A 19,464-nucleotide genomic window follows, 5' to 3' on the forward strand; every position below is an offset into this window, starting at 1 on the left:
AATTTGCATTATTTCATTTTCACTTGCTCTTCGGTATAAGCAGGGAGTTACTCCGGATAACAGAGGGCAGGAGAGATTTGATGCGTCGGATAAATGTTAGAGAGCACTTTATAGTCGATCTTCACAGTCTAGAAGAGGCCTGTTTATCGCCGGGGGCTTCGAATGTTCTCTTACATCGGTCCGTTAATCTCATCCATATTCAAGAGCCACTCCGCTTTGCTGAATCGGATTTGCCATAGCTTGCCTCGGTAAACGCATTAAAAACTCGCGAATCGGATCACCCGTGGAACACGAAACACCGGCGAGCCGAGGAACTTTGCTTAGAGGTAACGATTTTACTCAGCGATCGATCCGAACAATGTCAAACGACACGAATACCTTTATTCTTTGAATCTTCGCCCAGCCGCCTAGCAAAGAAGCCTTCCCGTTAACTCATTCAAAGAGTTGGCTATGCAGCGAATGGATGTTCATCTGCAAGCTTGCGTTTCAATTTCTATACCTCAGTCTGCGTTCTATCGATTCGACCAGGGAAACTAGCGTCATCAAACTTCGTCCAGGGATACAAGACAACTCTAAACTTCTCATTTGACCAATTGATCTTAACTGTTCTGATCCGTATAATTCTAGAAATAGGCCTATGACTTTGAAATATTCCCTTTAGAATGATCCTAATGAGAACTTATTATTAAATTTATTAGAAACTCTTTGCCTTACCTTTTAAGTTTCGATGACGCGTGCCATAGTCAACAGCAAGGTCGGTCACACGTCGAACGTGATTGAAAACGTCCGAACACGGTGAAGAATAAAATGCAACTGAAATAGGAAACCATTGACGAAAATTAGCCACGAGCCTCACCAGTGTTTACATTGGACCCTGTCTGCAAACCACGTCTCTCACTGCGATACTCATGTTTATCTCGTGTTCCTTACCACGAGTCTCACAGGATATTGTACTCACAGGTTAAATGGTGCAGTTCATGCCCTGAAAAGTTTGTATACTTAGGTAGACGGATAGAAGACCAATTAGGGCTACTTGGACCACCTGTCGCGAGACCCTACGATGTTGTCAACTGATGCTGAGGTCGATGTGACTAGAAAGTGTCGTCTTAAATCCTACAATCGCATCCCACCCAGATAAAGACTAGTCTTGGTCTGTTGAAAACCTTGATCCTTCAAAATAGGACCTTGTAGAGGTCTTTACCCACGATTCCTGAAGTCTGTCAGTGTGGCAGATATTACGGTGGTGTTGCAAGGGATGAAAGGAAAAGAAAGGGATGCGTTTCGTCCCAGGCCTGCTAGTGGACTCGTCAGTAAGGCTACCTAGCTGAACCTGCTTTAGACGGGGATATTATTGGAAAGTTTGGAAATTTTATATATAGAAAGCGAGGGTTTACCGAGGACTTGTGATAATATTCTCAAACCTTCTTGAACATGGAATCCATCTAGTGAGGAGGGTGAGAACGATGCCGCCACAGACCCATCACGTGTCCCTAACACTGCCAATAAATAAACGAATACATCGTCGATCTAATGTTCAACAATGTAATGTCTGTTCCTCGACAACCAAAGGAATGTTTACATTCAATCAGAAAAATCGTCCCGCCATCATCCGCCACAAAGCTCGTCTAATTCACCAAACTCGCCAAGAATTACAGTCACTTCCTCCCACCCTGCTTCATCTTATCCACCACTCTTCTTCGCCAAACCGATTTGGCACACCAAGTCTCCCCGGAATGTCGATACTACCCCATCGTTCTTCCCCGACTCAGCGAGTCGCTCCGTGACCCAGCTGGCAACTATCAACATCCATCGTGTACACAAAGAACAACAAAACCACGGAGCCCAAGGTATTCAACCCAAACTGGTCCGTAAAACAATTTCGCCGAGCCACACGCGGATCCATCATCGGCGTTCCTCAAACGTGTCCAAGTCCGTTTTCATCGAATTGGCGAATCAACTAGGTCTTGGCAAACTGCTCGAGGATCCTCAACGAAAGTTCCTGTTGCATAGGCCTGTCCACGACGGGATGTCACGCCGTTTCGAGGATGCATCGTTCAGAAGCTTTCGATTCGAAGGGCCTCGATTCGAGAGGACACTCGATTGAAAGTAGCTGCTCGTCGCCGGCTTCATTGCCGGCTTCTTTCTCATCCTCAGCCATCGTCGGTAGACGCTATTTCATCTCGCGTCAGGAGACGTATCGGCTACCCGGCCATCACCGTGTCTATAAGGTAATCACGGTTTGAGAAGAGGGAGCAAGATTCCCTTTGCACAGCAGTGACAGGACTATAGTCTTTGCCGAACAGGGACCAGAGGGTTCACTTGTTGGGTTGTATAGGGTAGAAAGAAGAGAACGAAGGGACGAACTTGATCGATGGTGAAATTAATGGTTCGTTGGGCTTCTCTGTTGTTCAGCATAATTATGGCGGGTTTAATTCAGAGACTCATCCTGGGAATCTCTGTGGTTACCGTGGACCATAACTCAGTTGAATTTCGACATTTGCTTGCGACAAATACCATAGTGTTAGAAAGATAGAATCATCTTGGTCAGGTCATACAAAGATTACACAGTCATCCAGAACCTGTCACTGGTGCTGAACCACACTTTTAGAAGGATAGAAGGACACTGCTTGATCAGGTCATACGAAGATTACACAATCACCTAGGTCCTACGTTACTTTGCAATCATTGATGGTATCATAGGGATGACCAAATTCGAGACAAGCATGACTATTTGACCACAACACAAGATAGTTAGCTGCTCTTGTATTATCCTATACCAAACGTTAACTTTTCCGTCGCGTTCAGCCACTTCATCCAGTGTCTTCACGAGTTCTTCCATCCACCTGGGCGCGTGAATGGGTACTTTCAACTGGATGGTTGGAAGGATAATGGATGGGCGGGTTAGCCGCGTAGAAACTTGGATAGGGTCGGTGCACGTAGCCTTGACCCGTTTCCAGGGAGCGGACCAGGTCAGGAGAGTGCGTCGGAACGAACGGCATCGAGCTTTTACTCGCGTTGCGTGCATAGGGTCCCGCGCTCCTGCATAGCCAGCGATTATCGTTATCGTCTTATGAATGCGCGTACAAATGGCAAATGTCGGGGAAACATGGGATTGAATCCAAGGTCGTGAAGCTTCTTTGCTTCCTAGAACACTGGTAAAACACTCTGTTCCATTACTTTCGACCGAAGAATTGGAAGAATAGGAATACCCAAGGGTCATCCTTTTCCTCGCTCTTTCTTCCTTTATTAAGTAAGTGAGAATCATCAAACGATCGAACCAAACTTTCATCGATTTCCTTGATTCGTTCTGACGTTCAAAAATCGCGGCATTGTGTAATAAATCGGGGATTAACCGGTTCTCGTTGTGATCCTCGAGTCTGCCGTTAATTTAATAGACGCCTTCGAGTTCAAGGATGCACCAGGTTTAGAATATTCACGCGAGATGACGGAAAAATCGTGGGAAAAACTATCGACTTTAATTAAGGACGAATCGTTGAAAAGAGCCAGCTTAAATAGGAATTCTACGCACGCATGGATGCTGGAACGATCTCGGAAATTTCATAATTCCTTATTTGTTCATGGTCAGTTGATGGAGTTATGCGTTTCCATGAAACGGGCTAAGATTATCAATTCACACGATTTTCCTTGTGCTTGTTTCTGTCGCGTTCGTGAGCAGGTAAGAAGAACGATTAAATTCCCTTGCTTCCGATTTTTTCGAATTTTCGATATTCTAGAAGAGAGAAACTAGAATCTAGAGTAACTAGAAACTAGAGAGAAATTAGACCTTTGATAGCAACAGCTGTACTGAAAAAATTATCATTGTTTCTGTAATAACACTTTAATTGGCGTCATAATATCATAATACTGGCGATATTAGTGTTGAAAGTATAAAAGTGATTTTGAAAACCTTGCACGTGTGAAAGGAATTACTATCGACATATGTGTCACTGATTTGTCACGTCGATCAACAAAATATTAAATAAAGATTTGTTTTTAATATGGGAAAATAAATTTCAATGAAATATTTTGGCACGAGAATTAGGAAAAATTAGAAAGGGAGAGTTAGTTACCCCGACTTCATAAATAATATATAATTTCTTTAGGTTCTGAAAAATATAATTAAAATAAAATCGGTATGTACTAATGGTAGACGAAGATCAATTAAGCAACTTCGGTTTCGAATATAATTAAAGTAGATGTACAACGCAGACTATATTCTGATCAGTGTGCCATTGTTATATATCATTCTCTGAACTCTCTTTTCGCGTTTCTTTAAACACTTTAAATTTCCCGCCCTTTTGTCTCCGCTTTCGAGGACATTTTCTTCGCACTCGTGCATCTTCTCTAGCTTGTTTTTGCCCTTGTTTATTCCTGTCATCCTTTGCAAATCCTTTACTCTGTTTTCCATCTAAATAATTTATCTCACTGCATTATGCCGGGTTTCCAAATGTGATTCCGAAATAAGGAATTGGTCAAAAAATTATCTAGGCCTGAAAGAATGACAAGTAATAACAAAATTTCAGTCTATTTCCCTGTTATGCTAGTCCATTCGATTCCGACGTCGTGTTGAGAACCATGACGCTGCTCAAACCTCGTTCTCAACGAACGATCGTCAGCGTAGAATCCTACGTATCAACGTTAAACTATCCCAACATTTGCGTAAGCTTCTCCAAATGCTAAATTCGTGCTTTCAGCAGCTCCCACGATGCACGTACTGAGTTTATAAGAAAGTTACACGAATGTCCCTATGATCCGTGATGTCGAATAATGAAGTTCTAGCAATTTCATCATGCTGCTTTTTAATATTCCACACACGCGTGTCAGAGAAAATTACGTCTTCCCTAACCCAATAGTTCCCTCGAATTGAATATAAAACCAAATTTATCTTCCTCGTCTTTTCCCTCGATTTAAAAATATTAGCACCATATTCTTCGAATATAGCATTTTTAATTTTACAGCAATTTTAAATTGGAATTCTTCTTCGTGTCAGATCTTACGATCATAAGCTATGCTCATCATGCGATCATAACTGTATTTAACATACTTTATCAAGCACAAAATTCGAAGGAATACCACAATTTTTCTCCAATTTTGTCCTGGATGGAATAAGTGTATAGTGGTTCACTAAAAATTAATTAAAATTGAACACTTCTTCAATATGCAATTTTTCATAACTAAATCTTGTTGCATGGGGTTGATGTAATACTTTCAAGTTGGTACTTCTAATTTAGTAGTTCAAATGTATTTAGGATCGTACTTAGAGAGATTGACTGGAATGATATTGCAATGCTTAACAGAACAAAATGAGCTTTATTAATAAAATAACGGATTCATATAATAGAATGGTAACTATGTACACTTATTCCGACTGACCACGACCTCATTCGACTTTTTATCCTCACACTTTGACAACTTTCGTACAACTGACTTCTAAGACTGATTTCTACCACTTGCAACAGACAACTTTTAGATTGATTGACTTCTACGACTGACTACTGGCTTTAAGCTGAAGACCGATTCCCAAAAACTGACCTGCTCGCATGCTCATACCCTTATTTCAACCTTACGCTCTGTCTTCTTTCATACTCAGACTTTTTTCAAGGTGGGTCAGGTACTTCAAACACTCAGGACACATTCCTAGATTTTCGCTCATTTCTCGCATTCCACTCTGTCATAATATCCCTTACAAGCAACCCTTGCATGCGGATACTCTCGCCGTATGTTGTAATTGTAGTACCCACAGGGGTTAGGTCTTAACATTCTTTTAGGGCCGCACTCGCTCCAATCCTACGTAAAGTATACTCGGATAAAATACTTTTCTCGAGTTTCAGTTTTCTCAAACTCATATGTGCCCTATAAGAAATTTGTTTTCGTTCGACGGAGGATTATTACTTCCCAATCCCAATGTTTTCGAAGATGCAGCTCATCGCTCGTGGATGAACGTGTTTTCAGCGAAGGTCGCATGTGGAATGAAGGAAAAGGAAACGGAAATGCGGGTCTTCCGATAAATAAATGGAAAAACACGACAGCTTTTTAACCCCTACCTACGATTCAAGTTCCGATTGCCATAATCAACAACAGAATGGTCATACGTCGAGCCATTTCAATAATAACACGTAACCGATTTCGGAAGACATCGACGAAAATTCACCACGAGTCTGACCCGCGTTGTTCACGTTGGTCCCCGTCAATGAACCACGTCTCTCACTCGTTACACTCATGCTTAACCCGATGTCCTGATCACCAGTCTCGCACGATATTGTAGACGAAGGTGTCAATAAAGAAACAACCGGAGTCCCGAGAAACAGGATATTCCCAAAGTTAGGATTTCTTCGACTTTAAGGGAAGAAAACATAAAATTTTCTAATTTTCCATTTTATACGAAGCGTGCTGGTTTTTCAAATAACTTAGGGCACGCCGGAATCTCGCGGGAATTTGGATCGGGAATTCGATTCGGGACATTTGAATGACGATTTCCAGGATTTTTCCCGGATCGACGCGACTCGAATAAAGGTATAAAGCTCGTTAATGCGCTACGTGTGCCGCGAACGAATAAGTGGATGAGGAAACCTGACCGAGCGAGAGGGATGAAGAGGTTGAGGATTTTCTCGGGAAATGGAAAGCAACTATGCGGAAAATCATCGTTGTTATTATCATTATTTTGGCTTTATTGCGTCGGGACGTCGCGGAGAAAATAAATATGAATTACGATATCGTGGGAATATAATATCTAAATAAATAAAAAAGAGGCGAATAGAATTTAAAATTATGTTTCTGCCGTATTTTAATTTTTCGTGTATATAAAATAACTTTTTCTCCTTAATCTGTAGCTTGATTCGTTAAAACGAATCGTGGAATTATCGTAGTATTTAAGCAAATAAAATTCTATAAAATAATTGTAATATTACAATTTTAGAATTTTTAGAATTTCTTTATTCTAAACTAAAACGAGCCTAACCATATCCGTGGCTGTATTTAAGTGTAAATCATAATATTAAAATAAAATGTATATTTCAAGCTTATTAAACGTATTATACTATAAACTATAGTTTCAAAATAAATAAAAATGAGAATTATTTTCTTCCTCTTTGTGTAATTCGACATTTCATATTACACTACCTGATAGAATCGTTAAAATTGTTATAAAATTTTTGTTAAAATTCTATTTTATTGCAACTTCTTTTTATCGGATTTAGTTTGTTAAGATAAACACCTACTAAATACAAAACAAGGACTAATCTGTTTCTATGCTGTTTTTTCTGTTCACAGCTGACAGCAGTTTCCTCCTGGCGAACGCTCAGATCGTCGACTTCCCTATTGTCTATTGCAACGAAAGCTTTTGCAAAATCTCTGGCTATAATCGTGCCGAGGTAAATAGCCTGTTCTCCGCTTTCCTAAGCCTCTTTCCGTTCCACGACGACGCTTTGCGGTCCGATTTACCCTTTCAATTTACCCCTACCACTTTCGAACCAGTTTCTCTAACCAAGCTACGATAATCCACCATATCGAATCTCAATAGGGAACAGCGAAAAATCCTTCTGAAAACATTTCGTTTCTGATCTATGAGCATTCAGATTATCTTGATTTAAAATCGATCCAATATTTTATAAAGAATATAAATAATTAAAAAAATAATAATCCTAAAATTATTTCGAGTATTTCTATAGATTTAATATCTTAGATAAATTTTTGGAGTTTTCCAACGTTAATGTTCTTGAAATAGATCTTGCAGAGTTTGGGAGGTGTTCGATATTTTTGACACGCAGAAGATTTGTTAGGTCCACGATAAATCATAATCTGGATAATGATCCGTGTCGGGTAAAGGAAGTAGATAAGGTGGAATATCTCAGCCAGAGTCAAGTAGGTTTTGCCTGTTCCTTATCGATACTTGCTTAATATCGCTTCCTTTTTTCGTTAACCATTTATCCAGGGTTCATCCTGACCGATGCAGCCAACATCCAGTACTTTTCCAAATTCAACATTTCCTCATTTGACGGAAATCCATAATGAATAATCCTCTTCCACTTTAGCTAAACACACAAAAGTCCATATCGATTATTAGAAATACCACAAACTTTTTGAATCACCCAGTATAAGTATCCATAATAGATACATTCGAACCATTTTACTTTGATACTAGATCACTAGGTAGTAAAACAATATTTTACAAACATGAAATTACATATCACATCACGGGATACATTCCACGACTACTACTATTGTGAACATCACTCAAAGTTCAGTTTCAAGCTTAGCTACTGTGTTCATCAAGTTTTAAATAGTAATTGAAATAATTCTCGTACCTACCCCCTTTTTAATCCCTCTGTTTCGCATTTCCTCCCTTCGTATGACCGAAATTTACACCTCCGCAGGCATCAGAGATTACACGTTGCCATAATAGCTCGTGCTGTTTCTGTTTCAATCCAAACCAAAAAAAGAAGGTGTTGCGAAAATCTCGTGGAATGCAATTTCCCTGGGCTGTCTCGCGGATTTATCTTGAACTCGGGTACTGTGCAGACTTGGAAAGATGATTAGTGAGGCGGCATAGAGGCAAGGGGAGAATTCTGTTAGCCTTTCCTAATTCCAGCTTTGACGTTTTCAGAATCCCTACTTCTAAGTTCTTTGAAGCACACATAGACATGGTACTAGGATAAATTACATCTGCAAATAAATAGAAATGTTTTCTATCTCATTTACAACTACCCAGTAACATACAGTACTGTACATTTCTTATTGTCAAAAGGACTCGTAGAAGGAACACGAGTTTATTAGTCAAAATGAGAGCGACTTCTAATGACTTCTAAGAAAATTAGAGGATACGACCAGAATGTTACTTTTATGTCTGTGCCGTCTCACGAATCATCCTTTAAGCAATGCACAGTATCTCCTTCGTTTCCTTGTGTGCTCCGAGGAACATGATTCTTTGCGGAAACTAATTTCATTCGCGAAAATTACGGTGACAATCCGATTAGTCCGGACATTTCGCGTGGACGTAATCGGTTTAATGCACTTGTACATATCACAGGTGTAGCGCACCTGGCCCGGCTCAATTTCGCTTTAATTCCGCGGTAGTACGCCATGGAAAAACAGACAGCTTGTCTCGTACCTCGCGACCACTCGTCGATTTCGCCTAATTACCACCCCTCCATTCTTCCTTTCTCCTCTTTATCCTCTCGCCCTCTATCTGTAATTAAATTGACCAGGTTACGCCAGATTTATTATAACCCAGAACGTTTCGATGTAAAATGGGGATTGTAACATACACGGTTCATACCACGTAGAATTTCTGTCATGAGAATTGGAGAGAATGGTACGCTCCTGGCACTTGTTTTTGGGAGGATACAACGGTGACAGTATGATTCACTGCAGCGAAATTGAATCCCTTCTTTTTTTCTTTGGCATCCCTGTTATTGGAAAATATTATTCGATGACAGGAATACTGGTAAATATAAGACGGAACGTTACGGTATCGGGTTGTTGCATGCATCTCATAAGGGTATACAATCTTTCAGCGTTACCTAAAAATAAGACCTTTTTTTAATAAAAGTGTAAATAACATTATTCGATAGTCAATAAGGTTACTCATATTGAAAATTTTACCCTGTCTCTAACAACCTGATATTTCTCTTCATTTCTTGTGAAAAAAAGTTCAGTGTAGATCTTCCCTTTTTTGACTGGACCCTCGAAGGAAATTGTGAGAATTGGTATACTGAATAGAGATCTTCTGGTTTATACAATTGACTGATTGAGTTGTAATGGATGATTGATTTGCCGATAGGTTATGCAAAAGTCCTGCCGCTGCGGATTCATGTACGGGGAGTTGACGGACAAAGAGACGATCGCCAGGATCGAGGAATGCCTCGAGGGCCAGATTCACGATCAATTTGAGATCTTGCTGTACAAGAAGAACAGTAAGTACCGCTATGATTCTCATATCGCATGGGAGAAGCTTAAGTGTGGTGTTCGTGGCTTCTTTCGTTGCCGGAATCGACGACTTTCATCTGGAAAATGGATGTGAAAGGAATCCACATACACATGAGTTCAAAAACCATGATCGTTCATAGTCATCTTTACTCGTAAACAAAAAGAATACTGTCCTTAAGGAAACGTTCGAATCCTTCAATTTTTCCCTTGAAGATATTTCTCGAATGTTTTTCTTCTTCGACAGATTCTTCCAAACAGGTATTTGTTTGTTTTAATTTATTTGAATTGTTTTGTACGTGTTTAAAGAAGAGATTAAAGAAAAAAATAATGTTTGAAAATCAGTGACCACGAAATCTTCGTAACATCTTGATGTACAAAAGAGAAATTAACCTAAAAAATTAATAAAAATGTTTAAGGAAATAATATAAATCGTATTGAAAAAGATAAATAAGATAATCTATCCTCTGTCTATTAAAGTTTTTCGATGATATCAATATTTTCGGAAATATTCAGGCATGTCAGGGTTATGTAGCTCGCAATGTGTATACAGTGAGGTACAGTACACAAAAGAGAATGTGTACGAACGATATGTGTAAGAAGGATGAAAAACGTCCAGGTTACCCAAGTAAAGGCGACTGGAACGCCGCGGGCGGCCGTGGTCGGAAGTCGTCGATTCCCGGCGAAATAATTCTGACAGAACGCCGCGAGGCACGAAAATGATGTATCATTGTGCATGCTCGACGCTGGTCGACCACCGAATACCGAAGTGTCTGCATTCATCTGTATACCGTGAACTGTCGGCTTCGAGAGTTTTCCGTGCGTTCACGTGTTGTTGGTGTCGCCTGGTTCACGCAGACTCGCCTCGTATGTCAGTACGAGTATTATATACAACACGAGTGTATTTCAAACAGAGTCTCTATATGTTTATAACCCATTTCACGATTCGTCATTTTCTCTACCTATGTTAGGTTGGTGTGCATGAAACGTCGTTTACCTCAATGAGATTTTAAAGGTTAAAAGTTTCCTCGTTGCGTTGTATATGTAATAATCTAATTCTCATATGTACTTTCTCCCGTGATTAACTAATCCCATTGCTCGTGGTTTATAAATGATTCATTCTTTCTTCGTTTCTTGATGTACCGAATGTTTTCTTTTTGTCACGAGCGACAGAATAGGTTAAAAATAGATCGTGCTTATTTCTTTAAAGCAATGGGAGATTAACCTGCATTCATGCGAGCATTTGCACTGCTTGACACGTCGAGTGTCGTGCCATCTGTACGTGACATTTCTCCCTACCCCACGCAGGTTACTGACGGGCTACGGATAGGCCAAATTATCATGCTCATTGTAAACGTATATAAGATATAATTTATAATATTTATACGATTATGAAAATAATTAACAAAGAGAAGAAGGGACAACCATTATGTACATTGTAACTATGTACTATGTTTGCGATGTTATGAAATATTTCGTGGTAATACTTCTCATACAATGTTATTAAAGTTATTTACACAAAGTGTTCCGTATATATACCACTGATAATCCACGCGGTATTTGTGTGTTAGTGAAATCCATTTGTTTATTTTCTTTATTCCTATTTCAATCGAGTCGATGAATAGACGTATACTGTGAATGTTTAAAAAATTACACGAATTTAATCCCATTATATTAGTGAAATCGGAACTCCATGAAAACGACGTTTCATGTGTACCTTACCTAATATTCTCATCGTCACGACGCTTCTGATTTCTCTATACTATACTTTATTTTCCATTTTTTACTTTTTACTCGAACACGTGTGTACATTTTAATGGAATTTTAGAAAAACGTATCCGACATGATCCTCGAAGAATTCAGCGCGAAATCCGCGAATTCGATGTTCAAACTCAGAGATTCGAAGCTTCCACCGCCAGATGTCACGCGGTCATCAAAATTGAGGCTATCGAGTGGACATCGTAAAATATCAGACGAAGTATTCCAACATTCCACAATGGTCGAAGCCTGCAACTGAGATGATATCGTAATGTTGGAATACTTGCTAACCTCGAAAGCCACGATTTTTATAACCATGCAAACCTAACAGTTTCGAATTTCCGAGTTTGTTTCGGCTATACTTTCGAAAGATACCAGGGCCAAATGAACACAAAATTTGAGTAGAGTGGTGAAGATAGAGGATGGACCCAAAATATTACCTAAAATTTTGACCTCGGGTATTTATTAATTTATTAAACATTAAAAAATAGTTTGCAATACTATACAAAGAATTGTGCCTATATAGACTTTAATGATAACAATATTTTCTCCGTAATAATCGTCATCAGTTTTCAAGTAGCTTATGACGTAATAGTGACAATATTGGTTAGATTAGATAAGCTTGTACCACCTTGTGCTCTCACGGAGCATGCGTATATACAGAATCCGATATAGAGTAACGAAACCTTTCTATCGATATCTCAATAAACATTCGAAATTAAAACAATTTTATATTTTAGATCTAAACTCGTACCTCACCACCGTCACTCATGAATTTCGTGCCGATCGGCCAGTGCCTTTCGGAAGAATATCCATAGTTTCGCACGGAGTTTAGCACATGCTATAGCTACTCGAGCGACCCAGCAGCGACCAGTAACGAGCAGAGAGTGCGTAGGAAGAGATTCCAGCGAGAAAGATTTCCAAACAAAACACCCGTCTCCTCCATTATTGACGACGCGCGATCCTAGTGATCCAGCCGAGCCCAATAATGAATGATCGTTCTGTTTAAAGGTGCCCCACGAGGTATGTCTAGCACAGGTTCGCAAAAGAGTGCTCGAAAAACCCACCAGTAAGTCACCCTCGAATCTAACTATAACAAAACACCATCTAATTTATATATAATTATATACATATATGTACCGCATATATATTATATATTATATATAGATATACATATATACATATATCTATAAATATTAATGTACATTTGGAGGTATACTGTATACGATTGTTATACACCCATCTTTAGCGTGAACAAGAGACGACACACATACAAGGATCGTCGAACGATCCCGGGACCAAGGGGCGGCCATAATGAGAGGACGCTATTCGATCTCCCGCCTACTCTTGATTTCAGTTAATTCCCCCCTGAAATCTCTCCTAAGTACCAGGCACACGTATTCAACACGTATTACACACGTATCTATCGCCGTTTCCGCAGATGTTGTCCTTTTGCCAGCCCGGCGAACGATACGCCACCCTCCACGACGATTCAACCACTATCGTCCATCCTGCTCTCTTCTCTCATCTCTCCTTACTCTCCCCTTCCTTTCTTTTCCTTGCAATATCCCTTTCCCCTTGCTTCCTTGCCATTCTTCATCCAAACTGTTCTGTCGGTCTGAGGAATACTCTAGGAATTTACATATCTTACCTGGAATACTTCTTCCTCCTTTGTTTCTTTCAGAATGTGGCTTTCTCAGGCTTTCGGCATGATCTTCCAAAGTGTTCTCGTAAAGGAGAATTTTCGCAATGCTAACTCGGGGAAATATCAGAATTGGAAAATATCGGCGTACAACAGAGATACCTAACTCGTCATACGTGTATCACCAGTGGCATGTCGACTGTTCCTAACTGCATGAAATTTTTGGAATTATGTACAGTGAGCTGTGCTGTGGCGAATAGATGCTATTTGCATAATGGTACTTGATTCGATCACAAATTGACTAGATGATACTTAGGGGTAGGAGATCTGTTGATTTACGAAATTTTGCAAGTAGCTTTCGTTATAAATAATATAGATACAAAGGAGGATCTTGCAGGATTTTGTTTGGAAAGTTTAATTTTCGCTGGTAGAGTATTCGAGCGGTTTTTATACAATTATTCTAGATTTTATCGAAATTGTGGAGAAATCGTCGTAGGGGGAATTAGATCATCGAAGAATTATGACACGACTCTATTGATTTTCAATCAATAGTCGATCTAGCGATGTTCGTCGGGCATGTAGGCAAGCAGAGTAAGCTGGCGGCGTGTTTCGTCTTAATCGAAGCTATTGCGAGGATGTTGTAATTAACGGTGACAAATCCAGAGAGTCGCGAATTCCACTTTCTCACACTTAGAGACACTCGTAATTACCATTATTCGCGCGTATATGTATAGTTTGCTCGAGCGATATGCAGAGATCGTAAATGATTGTATCTAGCTGTGAATAACACCAAAATGGCAAGGTTGATGTCCATACTTACGATCATCTGCAGCTTCATAACTATAGGTATTTAATCTCGAACATTAAACAGAGAAAAATACTTTAATTAACTTTCATTACGCTAAATTCAGCGTAATATGTGGAATATTAAAAAGAACTTCAACTCCTCGTGAACATTTTTCAGTGATACCCAGCAGCGGAAGAACCCATTCCAAATCGAGGTTGTACTGCATTGATTGGTGCTCGAGCTCTTTATATCTTCGTAATATCTCAAGTCGCTGTTTCTGAAGTTGGGACATTTGTACTTTTGCACTTGAGTAATCTTACGACCTCGCTATATCGCTCGAACCAGCTACACAGTTCCGTAGGCAAGTTACATTTTCTTTTCTTCTTTTTTCTCTCTATTTCGAATACTCTAAAGAAAATTACGTCTCTTGTCCAGGGTTTGTAATCGATTTGCAATTAATTCAGGAACATTGTAAAGTTGCAGAGAAAAGATGAATGAATAGGAATTCGAGTTTACGGAAAAATCTATGGAATTAAACTGAAAATGGATTGGTTATAGAATGTTGATCGATAGATCGAACGAGGCCGAAAATATTGTAAAATCAGAGGTGAAGAAATTGATGGAGGAGAAGGAAAGATTAAGGGACGCAGAAAACGGGGACGGTAGAGATGACGGAGCAGAAAGAGGGATGAAATTGATAAACGAAGTAGTCACTAGATCGAAGGACATTTATCATTGGACGTCCTTGTAGTGGTGAAAACATGCGTTGACGTGGAATTTAATCCCCGAACATAATAAATCGCTCTTTATTCCATTACGTCTTCGACCACTTGGTTGACGCTCGTTTCTATTCCATGCATATTTATCCACGACCATTTAAAAATAACAACAAATCCGCTCGAATCCACTCTGTTTATATACCAATGGAACCATCCTTTTCTTTCATGAGCAGCCAACGATCAAATCCATCTCGTAATAGTAATCGACATCTGTGTACAATTACTTTCAAGAAGCTTCCAGTTAGGAGACACAATTTTTCTTTTTCCATAATTAGACTATAGCCCCAAGAGGACATTTTCTGGTAATTTTGACTTCAGGTGACGTTGAACGGCTCTCTGATTGTTATTAGAAGTTATCGAAGTGGTTTTTGGAACGACAAATAGGTTCATCTTAGAACCATTTTATGGCGATTTATTATTGTATACAATTTTTTAACTTGTCTTTTCGTCACATAAGAATTTCATAACATTTATACAGTCATTCCCAATTGGAACAATTCTATTGAGCTTTTAATTGTTAAAGCAAATTATTTCATTTAAAAAACAGAATTAGTACTTAATAGTTCAAGTTGTTTTTAAATTTAACAAACGAGAATTCGAGGATTTCAAGATTAGGTTCCAATCCAGTCTTGTTGAATTTAATCGGGCATTAACAAAAGCTTCATTTTAATAAATGAAGTTATACCACAGTTCCTATGTTTGGGGGATGACTGTAGTTTGATTACAAACCCTGTGCATCCCAGGGCGGTTTACTCACACTAAAACATTTCTGATTAGTCTCAGCCAATGTTCAGTATTGCCAGGAAAAAACCAAGTAGCTGTCGAACTTAACATTTGAGTCGTCAAAGATGAGAAATCACACGTTTCGGAATTGACAAGAGAAAAATGTGTATTTACTTGTAGAAATTTACTGAAAGAACGTATTTCTCGTCCTCGACGATTCGTTAAGCGTGCCCCCTCGAAAAACTCAACCACCAGGACACAATATATACTCAAAGTTGGATGGTATACAATCGTAAGAAATTATCGCAAGAAGGTACTTTGCTCAGTTACCGAAGAATCACCCAGATGTCATTGTAATATAAAAATAAAGCAGCATTTCCAATCTCAAATAGCTCCCTTATACCTAGCACTGGAGTAACCAATATTTTTAATCATTGAATAATCAGAATATATTCTAACTAAAATAGGCACGAATTATTAGCAAGTTTATCAGAATTTCTGCAACTAATATTCCTTCATTTCTTTCTTTTGTATTTATTTATCTATTTATTTATTTTCTTCGATCTGCATCACCAATTTCTCAGACAAAACTGTTCACAGACCCTGATCGAGCACTGCTTGAAATATAGTATACACAGGATGAACGGTCTGCCCTTAGCACTCGACACACACGACACTCGTTCGAATGGTGGCATGAGTTTACATTTACTATAAAAAGTATCCTTACAGCGCACTCTAACCATCGAAGCTTCGTTCCAGCTGTTTAATAGCTACTTAATTCCCAGCCATACAGTAATTCTGGGTACCCACTGTATCCAGGAGGTTAGAATAGCATAATGATCACCGTGCCTGTATCCACAAAATAGCATCGTCTCTACTGCTTGTTAGTATTTGAACAATTGCTTTTCGAGTGCTCGTAGCATGATGGACAGTGAACAAGTAGCGTATCTTACAGGAAGGTATATTTCATTTTATAATAATTGCTAATTGATATCTAATAATTAAAAAATTAATTTTTTCCCCAGGATTACTCAAGATAAAAATTATACTAATTCAATAATCGTGTTGGAGAAATATTGGTATTTTTGTTAAATTAAATTACAAAACTCGTATTCACAATAGTACTTTTAATGGGATAAACCTTCCTACAGAATGTCCAATGTAATATCTATTATACAAAGGGCAAATGGCTAACTAGGTTGTCTACAATGTAACTATTAGTCGAGAGTACATTAGAACCTGGTTATCGAATTGCAATTTCTCAAAAAATAACACTTCTTTTTGTTCTGTTACTTGGATATACAGAAACACCACTATGGCTGCTTCTACAAATAGCGCCAATAAAAAACGAACGGGACTTGGTGGTCCTGTTCCTGTTGACCTTCCGGGACATCACTGCCCTGAAGCAGCCAATCGAGGCGGACGACAGCAAGGGTGGCCTCTCGAAGTTCGCCAAGCTTGCCAGATCGGTCACCAGGTCGAGATCTGTTCTTGTATCACAATTCAGCTCCCATCTGCCCGCCCTGAAGGATTCCGCGTTGCCAACCACCGCGAAGCAATCACATTTAGCTCATGTAAGATTGTATAGACGTTTCTCAAATATGCATTTCTGTGATTTAATCGTCTTAAAATGCAGAAAAAACACGGAAGCCCAATCGAGCAAATTATTCGAATTTTCAGAACCATTCTTCTTCACACCTAGACCTCAGACCTTCTGTTCTTCTGTTATCTATTACTTTAGGATGGTTACAAAACTCGTGGTATTGGTGAAAGACTTTGGTTCTAGTATTTAATTAAATCATTTGTATTTGCATGAGTTTGATGAAGATTTAACCACGCTGGAGTTTCGTACCCATTTCGAAGAGATTTGCATCGAAATGTTAACAGAACCGTTGAGGGTTTGTACGTGTTCGAGATTGCTGGATTATTGTAATCGGTGATATTTAAATGCATGCCACGCTGTGCGTTTATGATTTGAAAGTCATGAAACATTTATCAAAATTCGAAATTCCGAGAGAAAGTTGCTTATTAACCCGAAACGATACTGAAAAGAAGGGGGAAACTGGTAACGATGATTGAACTGATAATTCAATTGAATTTTTTCAGATGATGTCCTTAAGCGGCGATGTGATGCCGCAGTACAGACAAGAGGCGCCAAAGACCCCGCCACATATTTTGTTACATTACTGCGCGTTCAAGGCGATCTGGGACTGGATCATTTTATGTTTGACCTTTTACACGGCCATCATGGTGCCCTATAATGTCGCATTCAAAAACAAGACCAGCGAAGATGTGTCCCTGCTGGTTGTCGACAGCATCGTCGACGTCATATTCTTCATCGACATTGTCCTCAACTTTCACACCACGTTTGTTGGCCCTGGTGGCGAGGTGGTGTCTGACCCGAAGGTACAAATGTCTTTATAAAGTCGAACATCATGGAAGTTTTCATATAATATTTAGGCATAGTCTATGCATTAAAAGTTCAAATGCTGTTGTATAAAATAGGGTCTCTATAGATAAGAGTAGAGGCTATGTAAGTACAGAAATCCGTAGAAAATGGATAAGAATACTATGAAATTAGTTTTCGAAAGGACTACTCGATACCTATAAAGAAAGTTATGTCAACATTTAATTACTAGTCAATTCTCTGTCACTTTTGTATCCTAATAGATCCCTTTACTTTTCCTCGAGACTTAGAAAATAAAACATTGTTAAACGTTATCTCAAATTGCACTCACAAATTATTTGTCTTTTTTTTTATTTTTCCTTTCATTCAAAGCTAACTCTTACACACCCTTCTGTCTTTCTACGTGAATGATACATCATCATTTGATACTGTTTTGCATTTCAATCGCAGGTGATCAGAATGAACTACCTAAAGTCATGGTTCATCATCGATCTGCTGAGCTGCTTGCCATACGACGTATTTAACGCATTCGACCACGACGAGGATGGTATAGGAAGCCTGTTTTCAGCGTTGAAGGTGGTTAGGCTGCTTCGTCTAGGTCGAGTGGTTCGGAAACTAGACCGGTATCTGGAGTATGGAGCCGCGATGCTCATTCTACTGCTCTGTTTCTACATGTTGGTTGCTCACTGGCTGGCCTGTGTCTGGTACGTCACTTTAAGGTGATTTTACCCTGCCCACACACAAGAAGGTAACACGGCTGCGGCAGGATTGACGGCTAAATCTACCTAAACGTCATTCACAATCAATTTTCTTGCCCGATTTTCAACCTAACGTCGTATGACGTGCAACATAAACGTGCATAGACAGATACGAACCACGCAAACATACACTAAAAACATGTACACTTGCACGCGAAATATGCCGTGCCGCTTTTATAGAACAGCATCGCATTCTTGTTCCAATGGGAATTGTGCAGATCATTAGATATATCGATCCTCTTTTTATCTTGCTCTGTTATTATTAATTACATGTATGATACGAATATTTCGTCAGTCGGAAAATTCCCGAAAGGAACCAGTTTTCTGTAGCTTCTAGATTAGTAACGAAAGCTACTTGGGTCGTCCTGAATGTTCATTTTAGAAGGATGTAATAAATACGATGGATGAGAGGTATCTGTATTCTTAATGTTAACGCTGAAACATCCAGGATGACCTGTCTGCATTATTCAGCGAACACAGAGTCGACGAAGATGATAGTCCAGTCACACAGTTAAAAAATCCGCGAAGGAACGTCACATTAAAACCACTGTCTAGTTCCTTCATCTCGCTTCTTAATTATTTTCGCTTCTTCCCCGCTCGAAGCGGCATAAACGAAGTAGCGCTTCAAATTAACGTTGCCTCGTCTTTGAAGACAAGGAAAAAAGAGAGGAAGTGAGTGAAAGGGAAAG

The 19,464-nt window shown here is 39.2% G+C and overlaps 2 protein-coding genes across 5 annotated transcripts in view; one reads left to right on the forward strand and one right to left on the reverse strand.

Moving 5' to 3' along the window:
• Positions 1-19,464, forward strand: part of eag (potassium voltage-gated channel protein ether a go-go) — a 60,166-nt gene that overhangs the window by 27,899 nt on the left and 12,803 nt on the right. For 2 of the 4 annotated variants that reach the window (XM_017905409.1, XM_017905411.1), the window contains exons 2-7: positions 7,270-7,370; positions 9,779-9,911; positions 12,691-12,702; positions 16,916-17,184; positions 17,717-18,016; positions 18,468-18,721. In XM_017905409.1, the coding sequence (XP_017760898.1) occupies positions 7,270-7,370; positions 9,779-9,911; positions 12,691-12,702; positions 16,916-17,184; positions 17,717-18,016; positions 18,468-18,721 (1,069 nt within the window). The remainder of the gene's footprint in view (positions 1-7,269; positions 7,371-9,778; positions 9,912-12,690; positions 12,703-16,915; positions 17,185-17,716; positions 18,017-18,467; positions 18,722-19,464) is intronic. The other 2 variants (XM_017905410.1, XM_017905413.1) reach the window with 1 other exon arrangement.
• Positions 12,425-13,251, reverse strand: LOC108551303 (uncharacterized). The gene is made up of 2 exons (XM_017905415.1): positions 12,885-13,251; positions 12,425-12,769 (listed from the first exon to the last, which is right to left on the reverse strand). Exons 1-2 carry the CDS (start codon positions 12,990-12,992, stop codon positions 12,644-12,646), a joined length of 234 nt encoding a protein of 77 aa, XP_017760904.1. The 5' UTR covers positions 12,993-13,251; the 3' UTR covers positions 12,425-12,643.

Source organism: Eufriesea mexicana, unplaced genomic scaffold (assembly GCF_001483705.2).
Source record: "Eufriesea mexicana isolate 0111107269 unplaced genomic scaffold, ASM148370v2 scaffold3780, whole genome shotgun sequence".
In the NCBI taxonomy this organism is placed as follows: Eukaryota; Metazoa; Arthropoda; class Insecta; order Hymenoptera; family Apidae; genus Eufriesea; species Eufriesea mexicana.

Bases quoted from the DNA above. Each gene is read 5' to 3' on its own strand.
- LOC108551303 (XM_017905415.1), bottom strand. From the start codon at position 12,992: ATGGCCGCCCCTTGGTCCCGGGATCGTTCGACGATCCTTGTATGTGTG. The intron at 12,770-12,884 runs GTACATTAATAT...GTTTTGTTATAG, and splicing joins TATACAGTATACCTCCAAAT to TTAGATTCGAGGGTGACTTA.